Below are 17,893 nucleotides of genomic sequence, written 5' to 3' on the forward strand. Positions count from 1 at the left end.
TTATTTTTTACTTGTAACATTTTCTTTTTTTATTTTCCCTTTATATCTTAAATTTTTCTGAAGGTGTTGCAACCGTGTCAATTTTTTTTCAACTCAATAACTTACTTCGGTCACAAGCACGTTTTAACGTTCGCGTTTTGTCGCTTCTACCTTTTTCTCGACCTTTGCTATGTTGACGTGTATTGTTTTTGATATGATGGTCAGAAATAAAAAACAACTGAACTGAAGTGAAAATTGAAATTTTGACAAAGAAATTCACAAAAAATAAATAAATGCTTTTCAACTCTGGTGGCAATTCGGAAGTCCGTGATCAATGGCGCATATTAGGCTAATTGTAGTTCTCTCACTCACTTATGAAACAAATAAACGAGTGCAGAACTGCGAAAAACGACGATGAATTGATTGATTGATGTTTATTTTGTCGTGAGTATAAATAACATACATTCACAAAGCAAAGTCAAATAAAACGAATGATGAGAATAGAATGTTAGGATAGGCTATTGCAACGGGGGGCTGCGAAGTGACCTGGAAGGTCTTCTATTCAAGAAGCCACCTTAACAATAAAAGAAAAGGTAACAAATCAAACATAAAAGAAGCATGAAAATTGAATGAGGCTGTTCACCAGGCATTAAATTAAATAAAAAAAAAAAAAAAAAAAAAATTCATCTGAGTTTGTACAATTAATCAAAAACACCTCTGTTGATTACAATAATTGCTTTGTTTCTTTTGATGTTGTGAGCTTATTTACTTCCGTTCCTCTCAAAGAATGTTTACAGATTATCTCTGAATTACTTTCGCAAGATAAGTCTTTACACGAACGCACGAAACTTTCCATCAATGACGTCACAGAAGCTTTGAAATTGTGTTTTGAGTCCACTGTATTTTGTTATAATAACGTTCTTTATCGTCAAATTTATGGTACGCCGATGGGTTCTTGCATTTCCCCGGTCGTGGCTAACATTTTCATGGAATACATTGAGCGCACTGCCATCACTTCATTCCATACACCACCGCAACTTTGGGTGAGATATGTAGATGACACTTTTTGCATTATAAAAAAGTCTGCGGTCAACCAATTCCATCAACATTTGAACAGCATATCTTCTTCAATTCAATTCACAACAGAACATGAAAAAAACAACTCCATATCTTTTTTAGACGTCTTAGTTATTCGTCACAATGCCACAAACACGTTGACCACTACAATTTTCAAAAAACCCACACACACTGACAGATATTTAAATTTTAATTCACACCATCCAAAACATCAAAAACTTACTGTAGCTAAAACTTTGTATGACCGCATTGACACACATGTCACAGATCCGCATGAACGTTCACGACAGAACAAAGCATTACACAAAACGCTGCGCCTCAATGGATTTCCAAGAAAGCATGCTTGCCAACGACAACCAAAAAGTTTAGCACTTCCATCTACCCAGTTTAAGTCTTTTGTTTCTTTACCTTATATCAAGGGAGTTTCTGAAAATATTCGGCGTATCCTAAATGAAATTGGTGTAAAAGTCGCTTTGAAACCTTTCTTGAAAATAAGTAAATTTTTGCCGTCTTTAAAAGACCCCTTGAAACAAAGCGAAATCTCGGGTTTGGTGTACCAAGTTTCTTGTGATGATTGTAATTTAATTTATGTTGGCCAAACAAAACGAGATCTTAAATCTCGCATTAATGAACACAAAAGAGCTTTCAAATATCAACGCCCGGAACATTCTGCTCCTTGCATGCATGCCATAACTTCAGATCATAGAATAACTTGGAGCAATTCTAAAATTCTAAAAGTTGAAAGTGATTATAGAAAGCGAATGTTTTCTGAAAGTTGGTTCATCAATCAAAAGCCTCATGTAATGAATCGCAATGATGGCATCTCTTTTCCTGCTATCTACAAAAAACTATTGTAAGTGGTTATTTTACGTTTTTTAAATTGGTTTCACGCTGATTGTAAAACTGTGCAGTAGTGCGTTTTTAAACTCGTTTCATCATGACTCATGCCGTTCATTCTCCTCTCTTGTCAGTATTTCAGTTTCTTCCCTGACAGCAGAATCCATCATTTTTACATTGATTCAACGTCTGCGGACGTTGGGTAGATGTAAAAATGACAGATTTTTGTCTGGGTTGTTAATTGTTAAAATTTAAATCTTTCCTTTTTTCTAACTTATTCAAACTTTGCGCGCGATAATTTTGTCTAGAGTTGAATTTTCATTTTGCGTGTTTAGTTGGTTTCAACAACATGGTCCTGTGTTTTGCCATGCTAGACAGGTAGTCACTACCTGGTCTAGCCCCTGAAGAAGTCAGTCGTGTCTGATTGACGAAACGTCGGAATAAAAGCAAATTGTCACTGTATACATCTTGTGATAGTTTAGCTCAATTTGCACCAGTAGAACATCTCCTATTATTTAATAAAAGAAGCATGATTATAAGATACTGTACTTTCGCGCTCATTGCTCGCCCAGGCAAAAAAACGCGAACAAATTCTAATTGACACAAAGTTGATAAAATGAAATATAAGTTTACAGTACAGTTGATTGAATGAACACAATACGCGTCAGCCGAGAAGTTCCACTAGAACGTTGACAAATATGCATACATGATACATAGTACTACATTGAACAGAGATCTATAATTTATATAGGCCTAATGCCATCAACATTAGTAATACGATAGTAGAAGACTTTTTACAATGAAATGAAAAAAATTCACCTAACTCATTTAATTTCCAACGGGATTGAATTCCAAATTTCAACACCTTTATATTTGATAAACGCAAAGTCCGAATATTTTGTACCAAAACACAAGATTATGCTAGATCTCGCATCAAAAATGCTAACTTGGCAAAGCAAGATAAAATAATAAAATTAACTTTCTACGTCGTTAAAAAGAAAAAAAAAAATGTAACGTTGTCAAAATGCAAAATACCGACGAAACATAGCGATTTTCTTAAAGTAAAAGTAATTTGGTACACCAGTAGGCCTACTCCAAAATAGATTTACCACCTGTACCGAAATCGGTACTCATCAAGTAATTCGGTGCAAAAGTAGTTTGGTACTGCCAACCTTGGAACATTAGTGCAATTTAAGTTTACTACAGGCTAAGTGCAATTAGGGCTTACATTTTGTAACCTATACATTCGTTTTTACAGTAGAGTGAAAGTAGGTCATCACAGATCTGTTATCATAACATAACGATACTTTGACTCCAACGCCACTTGTCATTGCACATGACTTAGGAACTGTGTTCCAAAAGCCGGTGACGAAAACAATTACCTCAACGAACCTGCAGCTTTAGGCTGAAACAGATCGTTCTATCTGCACTTGTAAAATAGGTAGGCTATATTGTAGTTTTTAACGTAACTTCATGCAAATCATATATCGATTCTTCTCATGAAACGTGCGTGTGCACCACTTAATTTCAATAATAACTTTTGTAAAATGAGTTTACTGCTAACCGTCACGGCGTCACACACAATACTGCACACATCAGTAGCCTTTTTATGTTACCGTATATAAATAATACAGAAGTATTGAGCCAAATCTGTGCCCATTGTATACTGTGCTGTTCATACAATACAATTGACAAAGTGGTAAATGCTAACTTGACTATAGGCCTGCTCCTTATTTCAAAACACTAGTTTGGTGCGGGTCAGTGATATATTAGTCTATTAGCGTTATGCCAACGGTGTTCAACCTGCGGCCGTTAACACGTAATTTCATAAGCATGTGTTGGCGGTCGTACCCTGTTGTTGAAATGAAAAAATTATTTCATTAAAAAAACGAAATGCATTATAAATATTATAGGCTACAGGGATATCTAGAACTATATAATATTTCAAATTTTAGAGCTTGAAAAACATTTTCATCATAAATTTTTGTAGGCTAGGTTGTATATTGTTAAAATCGTTTAAAGACAAAAGTTTTTCCTCGACCCAATTTCATTGTAACATTAGCCTGCATTGCATTATGTCCTTAAAAAGAAAAAGAACACTAGCAGAGGAGAAAAGGGTATTCAATTCCAAATGGGAGTTGGATTATTTTATGATCGAGACGGCAGCGCATAGTAGGCTATGATGTGTCTAATATGCAGTCAAGTAGTTAAAACTGTTAAAGGAGATAATGCAAAGCAGCATTTTCGTCGTCACATGTCACACAATTACGCAAAATTGGAAGGCGAATCGAGGAAAATCTGTGTTGAAAATGTGGAAAAGTGCACTTGATTATCCAATGTTGCGAGAATAGGCAAGAGAAACTCTTGTTCTTTTCGGAAGCACTTAGGCTACGTGTGCAAGTCTGCTATTTCACAAATGAAGTACCTGAAAAACGAGTAGCCTACCGAACGCGATTGTTGGAGGGAAACCTGGAGTCTCAACAAAGACTGTATCTCGCGAGGTTCCCAGATTAGCAATTTTATCTGCTCGTGTGAAAAATCAAGGGAGTCACTAGTTGCAATGTCGCAGACGGAATAAATTCATTTCAAAAAGTGTTTGATATTTCATGGCACTATTAGGTATAAGCATGATAAGTTTAGTAGATATTAACGGATAAATTTTTCTCTTAAATAACGCAAATTAAAAAAAATCATTTAAAACTCCGTAGCGGCCGTGCTTTGTAGAATAAATCTGAATGCGGCCGGTAATAGCAAAAAGGTTGTGCACCCCTGCGTTATGCCATTATATTGCAATTATACATAAATACGGCACCTCTAAATACTCATTGTCAAGGATGCCAGTTCCATGTGGGTCAGTTTTGCAGATTAAGATTACGGTCCGACCAGGTCCATTGAAAGGATGATTTGGGCCCGGTACCAATGAGATCTTTGGGCCCCTAACAAAGACATTTCTGAAAAAACGCACAATATCCAAATAATACGCGGTGGTTTCTTCAAGAATATGGCCCCTACGATCATCCCGGGCCCGGGTCAAAAATTACCCCCTGGCAACCCTACTGGGTCCTACAACCACTACAAATGTCTGACAGTCACTGAAAATGCCGACAATGCTAAGGGTTGCCGGTTTCGCGTATCGTTTTATTTTCGAGTCACGGAAAAAAATTAGAAGTTGAAGGGTAGGCTATGGTTTATTCCTTTGGTTTCGTTTTTTTTTAACTAACTTTTATAGTAAAAAAAAACATTTATAATTAAAAACATGTGGCAACAGTGACAATGGGTATTGAGGCACCCTTGTTGAATGCACTGCAAAAGTTTTCAAAATTATATAGTAGGCCACAATGTCATCATACGAAATAATAGTTATCAGGTTAAGAAAAAGACAACAATACTTAAGCCATGCTCTGAAGGATTTCCAGCATCGCCCATTCAATGAACTGATAATACTGCATGCCAATCTAGACAAAAGCATCAGTATAGAATAGCCTACTGTAGTTGCAATAGATAACGGAAAAGTTTATTGAATAAGGAAAAAGAAGAATGAAGCGTAACTACGTCATCCAGCAGATTTTGCCATCATCTTCTCCAGATCCTGTCTTGTTCTTTTTATACTTTCCTCCCACCCAACCAAAGGTTTGTAGTCGAAGTGTTTTTCGAACTTCTTGTGCGAGAAAGTGAACGTTGAAGTGAATAAAATGACTGCTGTTGGTGAGAGAAACGGCTGAAAAATAATGAGTGGTAAATGGTAATTGCGAACTGCGAAGCCTATTTATAGGCGTTCAAAGCAGTTATATGTGCCAAGCAACAAAAATATGTCCGCTACTTTTACAAGACCATAAAGGTCTGCTTGTACAGTTACACTGCATTGCAAAAAATGAAAACTGCCGCATTGCATATAATCACCTCACAAAAATTAATAATCGTCGTTGTCTGCGATATTCTACGTCTTTACTAGACTCTTACAACAGAGCTTTTTAGAATGAGTGCCGCGGCACACTGGTGTGCCTCGAGAGAGTCGAAGGTTTCAGGCTTGTCGCGAAAATATGCTGATTTGAATGTTACTGCCGTAGCTCAAAGCTGCGAAGTGTCAAATTGATTTAGAAAAGAGCGTTTGCTCTTACCATAATCCATTGATAGATGTGTGCTTATATGCAATACCATGCATGTGGTGGATACAAACAAAAAGGTTTTGTTGTTGACACAACTTTTTTTGGTTGTTGCAAGCAGGATAACCCTATAGGCTACCTCCTGCATAATAGATGGGATATAGATGGCTACATGTTTAACCAATTCTATAGTAGTCAAGGGGGTGAAAGCAATGATAATGACTTTCTGAAAGCACACGGTTTAAAATGTGGATATAATCACAAAATAGCGAGTTGCGGACAATTAATGATGCTTAAATTTTAAGAAAACATTTGCGTTTTTATTGAACATTGTAGCGAAGAAAACATTTTTGAAAATCACTATAAACTTAGCAAACTTAAACTTATAACTCACTTTTTTATGAATATTAAAAAAGGCCAAACACTTTGATATCATCACCACAAAAAATGATAGTGTATAGACTACCCAAAAAGGCAGTATTGGCTCTCTTGATATGGTATAACCAAGTGGCTCCAAAAACAACAGCAGCAATCTCATGTAAGACATTTGAGGAGTGTCATCCCCCAAGAAGTATGCATTTCCACCGACTAAGGATCCTTTTGTCTGGAAACAAAGAATATCAACTTGAACTTACAAACACCAGGCAAAAGCTGTCAAAGCTACATAGCTGCTCTCTGGAAACTTTCAGCTCACTACAGATATGGTTGTAAGAATGTAGGCGATATGAAACTTACAACAACGCAGCTACGCAATTGGGGGATGCGAATCCATCTACGAAATTGTATAACGCGACACCAGCGAGAATTATTATCAAAAGACAATGCACCTACCAATATTAGAATTGTATTGGGGTGTGTGTGTGTAACTTATGTACCGTATGTGTATTTGAATGTGTGTGTGTGCTATACGTGAAAGTATCTGTAAGCATTTTCTTCAACACGTTTCAATTTTTTAATTTACCGCGCTCCACACGACGCTTGTGAGTGCGCTTGCGTGCACGGGATGACTAAACAACACCAGACAACACAATTAGGCTTCAGCTCAACACTTGCCTTGACTAAGTCCAGGTTGTTGCCGCTGAATAAAATTTACAGTATTTCTTAATTAACCTGTATTTTCTTTGCCGCTAGAATGTGACTCCATGCTATGTTATCTACGTAGGTCGAGACGGTCCGAACTGTTTTAGCCGACAAACTATCCAATCGTTTGCTTTTTTGAGCGGAAACAAGTATATCTTTAATGTAGATGTTGTCACTTCCATACGTGCCACTTGGTCGCAAAGCGCAAGTAACGAAATTCTGAAATGTAATATTCTTTAGGTTTCCCTTCAATAAATAATAAACATTGCGTTAGCCTACATTAAATGCTCCTTGAAAGTATATTCGAAACCAGTGCTGACCTCTGAGCAACTTGAGAGTAAAAATCATCAGTACAGGTTCGCCCCGATAGCTCGATTGGTTAATGGTTAAGCTCGACTTCGTGCATGAAGAAATCTCAAGATCAAGCAGCGCTGGCTCGCCTTTCGGAATGTGTGCTTGAGCACCGCAACTGTATGATGTCGCAGTGCATATATTTAGTACTTACCTGCTCGACAAACCCATTAACGACACCTTGCGTATTGTAGCCTATAGGGATGCCTGAAACCTACACGCTACCCTACACCCATTGAGTTCTTACCAGTTCTCGGGCATCGCCCCAGCTGAGTTTCTATCGAGCTACTATCAAGTGGTTGCTCGAGGAATGACAGGACATCTGACTATCTAACCCCGATGAAAAGTCGGGACAACTGACCAACTGTCGGGACAACAATCAAAGAGACAACTACGAAAGAAGAAGCATCATAACAACGTATTTTACTGAGAATTTCTACAAAGGAGGATGTTTGTCAGTTCCCCCATATGTAATATTTACTACATGTCATTCCAGAACGACCGCCCTAGTGTCATTGTTTAGAACCAAGCTAAAAAATCAACTGCAATGACATTTTACTACTAGGCTGCGTTATTAATGCTACGTTCTTTCATGGTAAACCAGACCAGTTAGACCAGGGATGTCCAACCTGCGGCCCACCTGAGATTTTTGTGCGGCCGCTAATCATTTTCACCCCAAGTAGTATTTTGAACTTTGAATCTTAGCCTAATAAAAATGTACCAGTCAGTTTTTAGGGGCGTAGTAATAGTATAATATAGTATGGGAGCAACAGGATTATATATAAGTCCGACGGCTCAGTAAATCAGCCACCTAAAAAGATTTCAATAATTGTTTCCCGAAATAAAACAGTTCATGGAGAAAAAGAAACAAAACGTGAACTTGATAGAAAATGAAGAATAGTTGAATGATTTGTCTTTCTTAGTTGACATCACAGAAATACTATCAGAGCTCAATTTGCATTTACAAGGGAAAGGTCAGTTGTGTATTTCAATGTTCGAGCAAATAAGTAGCTTTACCAGGAAATTAAAACTTTTTATAGCACAATTGAAAGCTGGCGCAATTGGATATTTTCGTAGTCTATCTGAAAGAGCTGAAGACTGTTCTGTAAACTATGAAAAGTATGGTAAGTTAGGCTATGTGAGTTACTGGTTTGCTTGTAGAATTGAAGATTTGGTTGAAGAATTTACAGTCAGATTTTCTGACTTCAAAAAGATTGAAATTGAATTAAAATTATTCAGTGACCCAGTTTCATTTCAGTGTGATAAAGCGCCACCCGAATTCCAACTTGAACTGATTGAACTGCAAAGTCGAGAAAGTTTGAAAACTTTCCACAGAGAACACACTCTTCCTTTATTTTATAAGAATTACATGTTCATGTAATGAACTTAATAAATTAGTTAGTTTGTCCAGAAAATTATTGTGCATGTGGGGCAGCACATATTGTTGCGATCAGTTATTTTCATCCATGAAAAACATAAAAACTGCAGAAAGAAACTGAATGACCGACTAACACTTATTAGCAAACATGCTAAGAATCAAGACAACGTTCTTTAACGTAAATTGCAAATGTTGGTAACATCTTAGCTGAAAAACAATGTCAAAGATATTGTAGAATTTTTTTTTTTTTTTCTGCACCGGTATGTGTTATTTGTTCCCATTTTCAAAAATGAAATTAATGGTTTTTAATTGTTACTTTATGTACCCATTTTTCTTGAAATTTAATAGGTTCTGCGGCCCATTGAATTATTTCAAGTGACAATGCGGCCCACTATAATAAAAGGTTGGACATCCCTGAGTTAAGACAAAGAAGGTGGTCTTCGAAGGCTGACGTTGTCAAACCTATTTTTGTTTGGAGTGGGTGAGTGAAAAAGAATTCAGGTTTGTAGAATATTGCAGCCTAACTGTCTAAAGTATTTTTAAAAGAATCGCTATTATTTCAAATTCGTAGCGTACTAAAAATTCCTTAGCTATTGCAGCACAGTGTCATTTCATGTAGGCTGGCCTACAGTAGGCTATAGGCCTACAGTAGGCTATAGGCCTGTGGTCAATACCTTAAACATAACTCTGAACATAACACAATTCTATAAAATTAATATTGTGTCCAATCTGTAAAATCGTATGTAGTCTAGAATAGTTATTTGAATAAGCTTAACTGAAGATGATCTAGCTTCTAGCTCAGTGATTTTCAACCTTTTAGTCTTGGTGGACCCCTTTTGGTACCTTCGAAGCGGTCGCGGACCCCTGAAAATTTATATTTGAAATTTTGGTAGGCTGATATATCGCGTCTCCTTATGGAATCATATGTTACATAAGTTTCAAAGCAACACACTTGGAAGGATTTGCTGGATTCGCAACGCACTTGATGATTGATGAGATTGACGAAATTATGTTATTTATTTATTTGCATCAGACAAGGTTGTCCATATTAAAACCAAAACACAAAAAGACAAGACCTAAGGAGTCACTTGGATGACATGTGCAACATATCATTATAGTGCTTAAAATATGTCGTTTTATAGAAAGCGTCTGAGGACATTAATGCTATGAAAAGAGAATTGAGAGACTTGTAACAACATTGCACAAAGGCATAAACTGTTTTCCGCCGGAATGGCCCGTTTCGGCGAGTCCGATTCGGCGAGTCCGATTCGACTAGTCCGATTCGGCGAGTTCCCTATTCGGCGAGAGCCCTTTTCGGCGAGTGCCCTATTCGGCGAGTTTTTGAAATTTTTGAAAGGAAATTATCGGGTACCGTAGCCTAATTGCAATTGCCGTTTTTACATCGTTTTAACGTCGCTAAACGTTGAAATCGTGCAGAAAGGAGTAAAAATAAAATGTTTGAACTATTAAATTAAAATTCGTCATGTCAGTTCAGTTGTTTTTATTTCTGACCATCATATGAAAAACAATACGTCAACATAGCAAAGGTAGAAGCGACAATTCACGTCAACATAGCAAAGGTGTAGAAAAAGGTAGAAGCGACAAAACGCGAACGTTAAAACGTGCTTGTGACCGAAGTAAGTTATTGAGTTGAAAGAAATTTGGCAAGGTTGCATCACCTTCAAAAAAATTTAAGATATGAAGGAAAAATAAAACAAAGAAAATGTTACAAAAAAAATAATGTTTATGTCTATAAGTTAGTACTTTTGAATAGTTAAAATCATAGGCGCCTAACTATTTTTTTGGCCGTGGAGGCGAAAGCGTGTTTCATCAGCAGCAACGTAAATTCAGCGAAATGTCACGCAGATGGATGACGTAATTATGTCGTCACACTAGGATTGCTTTTATTGCCACACTCGGAGTTATCGCTACGTTCGACCTACCGTTAATTATTATAAACAAAGCTCGACCAAAACATATGCTATGCGTTGGCTAGCGGTTGATGGACTGCGACTCTTTAAGCTAAGCGCAACATAAAGTTTAGCAACGAACTAGATTTATTAGCATGAAACAAGAGACGAAAAGGTTTACTAAAAGGTATACTGTAAATGGAATGAAAATGCTAACTTGATCATATGCTTGAAAATATATCTGTTGAAAGCAAAATCATTCATGTTTACATCAATTCAACAGCACGTCACCTTTAATAAATTTAAAAGTTGCTGACATCTGTAAACAGCCCTTGAAAAATAGTTACAGAGAGACGTTTGATTAAGTTTTCGACTTGACATTGCTCCCTTTTCACTACAATATCGCAATTTATGGCTGACCAGCTTTCAAGTTTCAATTCGCTGTAATACGCCCGTTTTCGTGTTGCAGATGAAACAAAAGATGCGCATATTCCCCGCCTTTGATCGGGTTTCTATGGCAACGGACGTGTGTGCGCCATGCAGTTTGCGCGTGTCCGTTGTTGTGTTGATTATGCCGCTTGTGCGACTGTGGGCAGTGCGGTTTGTACCAGCCCTTGTTACGTTGGTTAGTGGTAACCTCGGGCCGAGACTTCAAGTTCATTTTCACAGCAACCGATTCACTGCCGCGACAATTCTCTGCAGAGGTTTCGACTTTCGAAAGCGACAGGAGGCTCTGTTTGCAAGCGCATTAAGTTAAACGCACGCTGCGTCAACGTAGCAAATTATGTTGTTTTTGGGTGCATTCAACATCTGATGACATTGAATCGACGCAAAATGGTAGATTTTTGCAATGTCACAGGCAGCAAAATCAGTCATTTTTACATTGATTCAACGTCTGCAGACGTTAAATCAACGTATAAATGACAGATTTTATTGTCTGGGGTGGGATTGTAGCATCGCTACTCGTTCTACTGATTATTTACTGCGAAGCTGTTGCGGTTTGCATTTAAAAATGTTTTCCTGCTGCCGATCGCTAGTTCATCTATTGTTTTATGTATCAATGCCGCATAAAAAGTTGCTCTCACGCGGAAATATGCGTGGGGGCCTGGCCCCCACGGCTTAGGCGCCTATGGTTAAAATGATTAGTTTGGATCAACAAATGTGTGACCTACACTCCTACAGCTTAGATTGAAAGGAAATTATCGGGTAGGCTACCGTAGCCTAGTTATACCGACCAGCATAAATTTGTTCCAAGAACCCAGTTAGCCTAACAGTTCATTTTTACATTGTAGTAACAGAATGAAAAGGCTAACCAAATGTGTGGCCTATCGTTTTAACGTCGCTAAACGTTGAAATCGTGTAGAAAAGGGTGCTTTTGCTGACTAGGATACGTTGAAACTGAGAAACATTCACAGAAGCCCTACGATAGGTTGCATTTTTAAGATAATGTATTCAGACGTTGAATCAATGTACAAATGAAATGTTATGCTAAATGGGTTCTTGGAACAAATCGTAGGGCTTCTGTGAATGTTTCTCAGTGTCGAAGTATCCTAGTCAGCAAAAGCTCCCTTTTCTACACGATTTCAACGTTTAGCGACGTTAACACGATAGGCCACACATTTGTTTAGCCTTTTCATTCTGTTACTACAATGTAAAAATGAACTGTGTTCTTGGAACAAATTTTTGCTGGTCGGGATAACTAGGCTACGGTACCCGATAATTTCCTTTCAATCCAAGCTGTAGGCCACACATTTGTTGGTCCAAACTAATCATTTTAACTATTCAAAAGTACTAACTTATAGACATAAACATGATCTATTTTTTTTTTTTGTAATATTTTCTTTGTTTTATTTTTCCTTCATATCTTAAATTTTTCTGAAAGTGTTGCGACCGTGCCAAATTTCTTTCAACTCAATAACTTACTTCGGTCACAAGCACGTTTTAACGTTCGCGTTTTGTCGCTTCTACCTTTTTCTACACCTTTGCTATGTTGACGTATTGTTTTTGATATCATGATCAGAAAGAAAAACAACTGAACTGACATGACGAATTCAAGCACGTTTTAACGTTCGCGTTTTGTCGCTTCTACCTTTGCTATGTTGACGTGTATTGTTTTTCATATGATGGTCAGAAATAAAAACAACTGAACTGACATGACGAATCTTAATTTAATAGTTCAAACATTTTCTTTTTACTCCTTTCTGCACGATTTCAACGTTTAGCGACGTTAAAACGATGTAAAAACGGCAATTATAATTAGGCTACGGTACCCGATAATTTCCTTTCAAAAATTTTAAAACCTCGCCGAATAGGGCACTCGCCGAAAAGGGCTCTCGCCGAATAGGGAACTCGCCGAATCGGACTCGCCGAATCGGACTCGCCGAATAGTAGCAGACCCGTTTTCCGCAATAGAGCATCAAAAGTTGTAACATTTGCATTGACTTGACATTCACGTGCACCAGTAAAGCAAGGTATATTGTGTAGAATTCGAAATGAGTCATTATATGCAATTCTAATCCGATTGATAGAAGAACGGCGATAATTGTGCCAAAGTTGACAAGCATAAAGAGATGTACAGTTAGAGCGAAACAACACATTTTTTACTCTCCGTGAACATTTACTATATTTATTTTTTAATTTGTTTGCAGTACAATAAAGAGATTTAACTTGTCGCAGTATGTCCTTGTCATCTGATAATGAGGACGTTGATATGCACACCTAAATACTTAACATTTTCAACAAACTCAATCGGTTCTTGGTCAAGAATAATCCTTGGGGAAGCAGGCAGATCGAAATGTTTGGGCTTAAATAACACCCCAAAGGATTTTCTACAGTTAAAAGTAGAGATGTACCGATACCAATATTTTGGCCGATACCGATCCCGATACCGATATCACTTTTTTAGGCCGATACCGATACTGATACCGATATTTTGGCCGATACTTTGGTGTTACAAAAAGAAGCAATTTTGGTATTTGCAAGGAATTATATCAAATGCTAAGTTTTACCTTGTTTGCATAAAACTATTAAAAAAAGCTTTCAATTGGCATAATTTATTAAAGATTCAAGAATCCAATCTCAACCACATTGTTGTGTCATAATAGTAGGTTTTAGTAATGAAAGGCCACCGTAATTGAGGAGTGGGGTATAAGGGAAGAAACATTACATCATAATAAAGTGTTTGCGCAAACTCTCCAAATAGGCTATCATAATTGATAATAAGATGTAAAATGTAAACCAAGTGATTTGTGTAGTTGTACAAAAACTATTTGACAAGTAATGTGCAAGCTAAGGGCGCTTGTCGTGTGGTTGAAAAGCTTTTGCCAGGCCAAGACTACCCAGGTAGGCTCAAAATGAAAGCAATGGGACTACGAATCCTCACTAAACTAATCCATAAATGGTCTTGTTGCGCCTAAGATGACAACCTCATTGTGAAGAAAGGAGTGTCCTTCCCGGCTATCAGCACAAGGCTGAGCACTCATTAGTACAGCGAGCTGTTGCGATTCGCTAACCATAACGGTGTAGCTTCCACGCTAGCCATTTAGACCATCCAATCAACTATATGTTTCTCGGCAGCCGTTAGCTGCTGTTCAATTACTACATCCATTCACCGATCATGCCATCAGCACAGCACACTTCATGGAAGATACTTGGAATGCAGCGTGGTGCGCCACCGACACCAAACTACATGGTTTTATACCCCACCCGGTGGCGCGCCCCCCTGGTATGGACCTGCCTCGGCCGACTTGGGTCAAGCGCAACAGAATCCGAACCGGAGTCGGTCGCTTCCATGCCAACATGCACAAGTGAGGTCTGGCTCCCTCATCGGCCTGCGAATGCGGCGCGGAGGAACAGACTGCTGACCATGTCTTTCTCAAATGTCCCATCTACAAGGCACCAAATGGAACGCATGGTATAGCAATGCTGGACGAAGCTACACTCACCTGGCTCTCCACCACCTGCCCTGAAATTTGATCTAGTCTCAAACGAAAGAAGAAGAAGGCAGCCGTTTTGTAGCAAGAATTTACATCGACAAGAATTGAAAGGTAAAAACGATGCAAAATTATACATTTTTGCTACCTGGGTAGTCTTGGCCTGGTTTTATCCTCTGCTGAGAGTACAAAAGAAACACAAATGATAAATATTGGAGAAATTGAGTCTCCTTCACAACTTAAGAATCGAACAACGCAAATCTGCTGAAAGAAAACGTTTTGTTTGAGTGAAAGAATCACTGTAAGCAAACAATGTCAAAAGGTGCACGCATGAAGTCATGGGAGTGTGAGGTATCAAAAATTTGAACAGGTTATTTTTCTACTTCAATGTGATGTTAGTTACTACTTTAAAAAATCTATATATCTGGTTCTGCAGAAAATCCGCAGCAAAGGCCTTTTTTTACATGTTTAGTATCGGCCACAGTATCGGCCAAATTTTGCCGATACCGATGCCGATACCGATACTCAAAAAATAGCCGATATCACCGATACCGATGCCGATACCGATATATCGGTACATCTCTAGTTAAAAGTAATGTCATGTTGCTTAGCAAAGTCTTGGCAGATTTCAATCAATTCACGTAAACCAACAAGGCTGGGACAAAAGCAGCAAAGGTCATCAGCAAACACAATGTGATTTACCAATGCATTCCGTACATAGCAACCCGCTTTAGACATGTTAAGCTTTTTGGATAGATCATCAACATAGAGGGCAAACAGGTAAGGGCTCAAAACCCCACCCTGCCTCACCCCATTTGAAACATGAAAAGGCTGAGAGAGGTGGCCACCCCATTTTACACGCATAGTTTGATGACTGTACCAATACTGTAACAAACGGACAAATTGCATAGGCACTCTTCTTTCAATCATTTTTTTAAACAATGTGTGATGATTAATTTTATCAAAAGCTTTAGAGGCATCTAGAAACACGGAAAAGACAGGTGTATCATGCGACGTATATGAATGAAGGTATGAGCTATCTGTTGGCACACAGGATCAAACATCAGTAATCCATATGCTCATTTGATGTTTTTCAATAAATTTTATCAAAAGTTAATAGAATACTTGCGACCATTAAAGAGAATTTTTTCCTTTTTTCATTTGTAAATCGACATTAGATCAACATTAATTCGTTATAATCATAGCCGCTGCAAAACTGTGAGTGGTGATGGAAATGCAAACGTTAGTCAGCAGTCTAAGTTAATCATTGATCAACAATCTGTTGTCTCAAAAGAATCAATTTAAACATAGCCAACAGAGTCTTTTTTTTAAAAGGGTTTAAGTCATTTAGTGTAGGTATATGATATGTTTTAGATAAGAAACCAAACCTTTGTGCTACCGGTATGTCCTTTGTAATTTCAAACGACGCACCAATGCGTTGCGACTTACAGTTTGAGAATTACTGTAGGCTAATACATAAACAAAACACAAACAAATTTTCAATTTCGTAATTTATTAATCATGCTAAAAACTCAGAAACTTTCACGGACCCCTTGGGGTCCGCGGACCCCCGGTTGAGAACCACTGTTCTAGCTGATTGAAATCGATTTTTAGCTAAATAAATTTCTTTGCATAGTCTAGAATAGCATCGATAACAAAGCTCTTCTTTAAAAACGATAGCTAATCCTGGATATTTTATATATATACAAAATACTTTCAGCACTAGCTGAAGCTTTGAACCGCTAGTGTAGGACCGGTGACGGTCAAGGCCAATCCTAAGTTAAACTATTAAACAAACTTAAACTCTGAGGTTAATCCTATGTTACATTTATAATTGGCCATTTCTTTCTTTGTTCGATGGTCTACAATACATCCATCTTGAAATATTTTAAGATTTCCAATACAAAACTTTACAAGCCAGTACTCACCTTCCCATTTGCCATTTTTCTCCCATTTGCTGCTAAGACTTGCTGTTCGGCTTCACGCTTGTATTTCGCATAAAAGCATCCTGGCTTGATGGGATATGGGGTATCCTCATCTCCCATTACAAAAGGATCACCATTAGCATTTGGTCCAACAACAACGCTAGAGCTAGTATAAACGAAATGTGGTACATTGGCTGAGCAACAAGATTCCAGCATATTGATAGTCCCTAGAACAATCACAAAAAAAAGAAAGCGTTATCAACTTATCTTTGATAACTACAGAAAAGTTCAATCTGTTAAGAGTAGAGTGGCGTCGTCAGACTAGGGCGAAACGGACACGATTTTAGGAAAACAGGGCCCATTGGCCCAGGTAAAAATGTCACGAATGCAAAAGAGGGAATATGGCAATGAAAAGGACTTTCTTTAATAGTCAGTGGCGTACACAGAAAAATTTCATCAATTGGGTTTTGAAAAATGCTCTACTAGGGATGTGCCGATTACAGAATTTTTGCCGATGCCGATTCTTAAATATTTGCCGATTCCGATGCCGATTCTTTGGTTAAATGATTAAAGCTGCTTTTAGTTGGCGCTTTACAAGTGGTTGCGATTTTGTTACAAGTTGCTGCCTTTGAAGTGTCTAACAGCGTTCACTTTGTCGCCTGCTCTAGACAGCGTGATTTTTTACGGTAGTTCTTCGCTTCTTGCACGCTACAAAGTGGTGATAGACACGCGTTTTATTTGTCGCGGAAATCAGTCAAAAGAGAAAAATCGCCATCGCTCACAGAGTGCAAAATAAACGTAGCTTAACGCAGTGTGCAAAATATTATCTTGTGCGGTTTGCAGCATTTTTCTTGCAGAATTCAAGAAGGTGCCAGAAACAAGAAGAAAAAAAGACCAGAGTGTAAAAGAAAATGAACGCAGCGGTATTGAATACACAAAAACCTTGTATTCAAAGTGCATCAATAGACGAAAAAAGAAAAACATCTTGTGAAGAAATTACTATTGTTTTCGAACGTAGAGTTGCAGACAATCTTGTTGCTTAGCAAACACGTGAAGATTACCGGGTAGCTGGTTTGATTACGTTTGCGCAATCACATAATTGTTTGTTGAACGCATTAAGCGTAACAGACCTATACTTGGAATTTACTTCTCTCTGCTTAGTAAATTAACATTAAGCAACTTTCAGTGACTACGAATTTTACAACGATTAAACAATAATTACAAAGAACATTTCTATGGGGCGCCGTTTGGAAAAACACAATTTAGCAATTTTGCAACACCAATTTAGCAATTTTGCAACACATTTAGCTATATTGCAACA

At 37.8% G+C, this 17,893-nt stretch overlaps 1 protein-coding gene across 1 annotated transcript in view; it reads right to left on the reverse strand.

The window, feature by feature from the left end:
* Nucleotides 1–444: 444 nt before the first annotated feature.
* Nucleotides 445–17,893, reverse strand: part of LOC145788252 (3 beta-hydroxysteroid dehydrogenase type 7-like) — a 38,300-nt gene continuing 20,851 nt past the window's right edge. The window contains exons 3-6 of the mRNA XM_082600028.1: nt 16,576–16,799; nt 7,107–7,295; nt 6,391–6,600; nt 445–5,611 (exon numbers count right to left, since the gene is read on the reverse strand). Of these exons, the coding sequence (XP_082456154.1) occupies nt 5,447–5,611; nt 6,391–6,600; nt 7,107–7,295; nt 16,576–16,799 (788 nt within the window). The 3' untranslated portion in view covers nt 445–5,446. The remainder of the gene's footprint in view (nt 5,612–6,390; nt 6,601–7,106; nt 7,296–16,575; nt 16,800–17,893) is intronic.

Source organism: Aplidium turbinatum, chromosome 2 (genome assembly GCF_918807975.1).
Source record: "Aplidium turbinatum chromosome 2, kaAplTurb1.1, whole genome shotgun sequence".
Taxonomy (NCBI): Eukaryota; Metazoa; Chordata; class Ascidiacea; order Aplousobranchia; family Polyclinidae; genus Aplidium; species Aplidium turbinatum.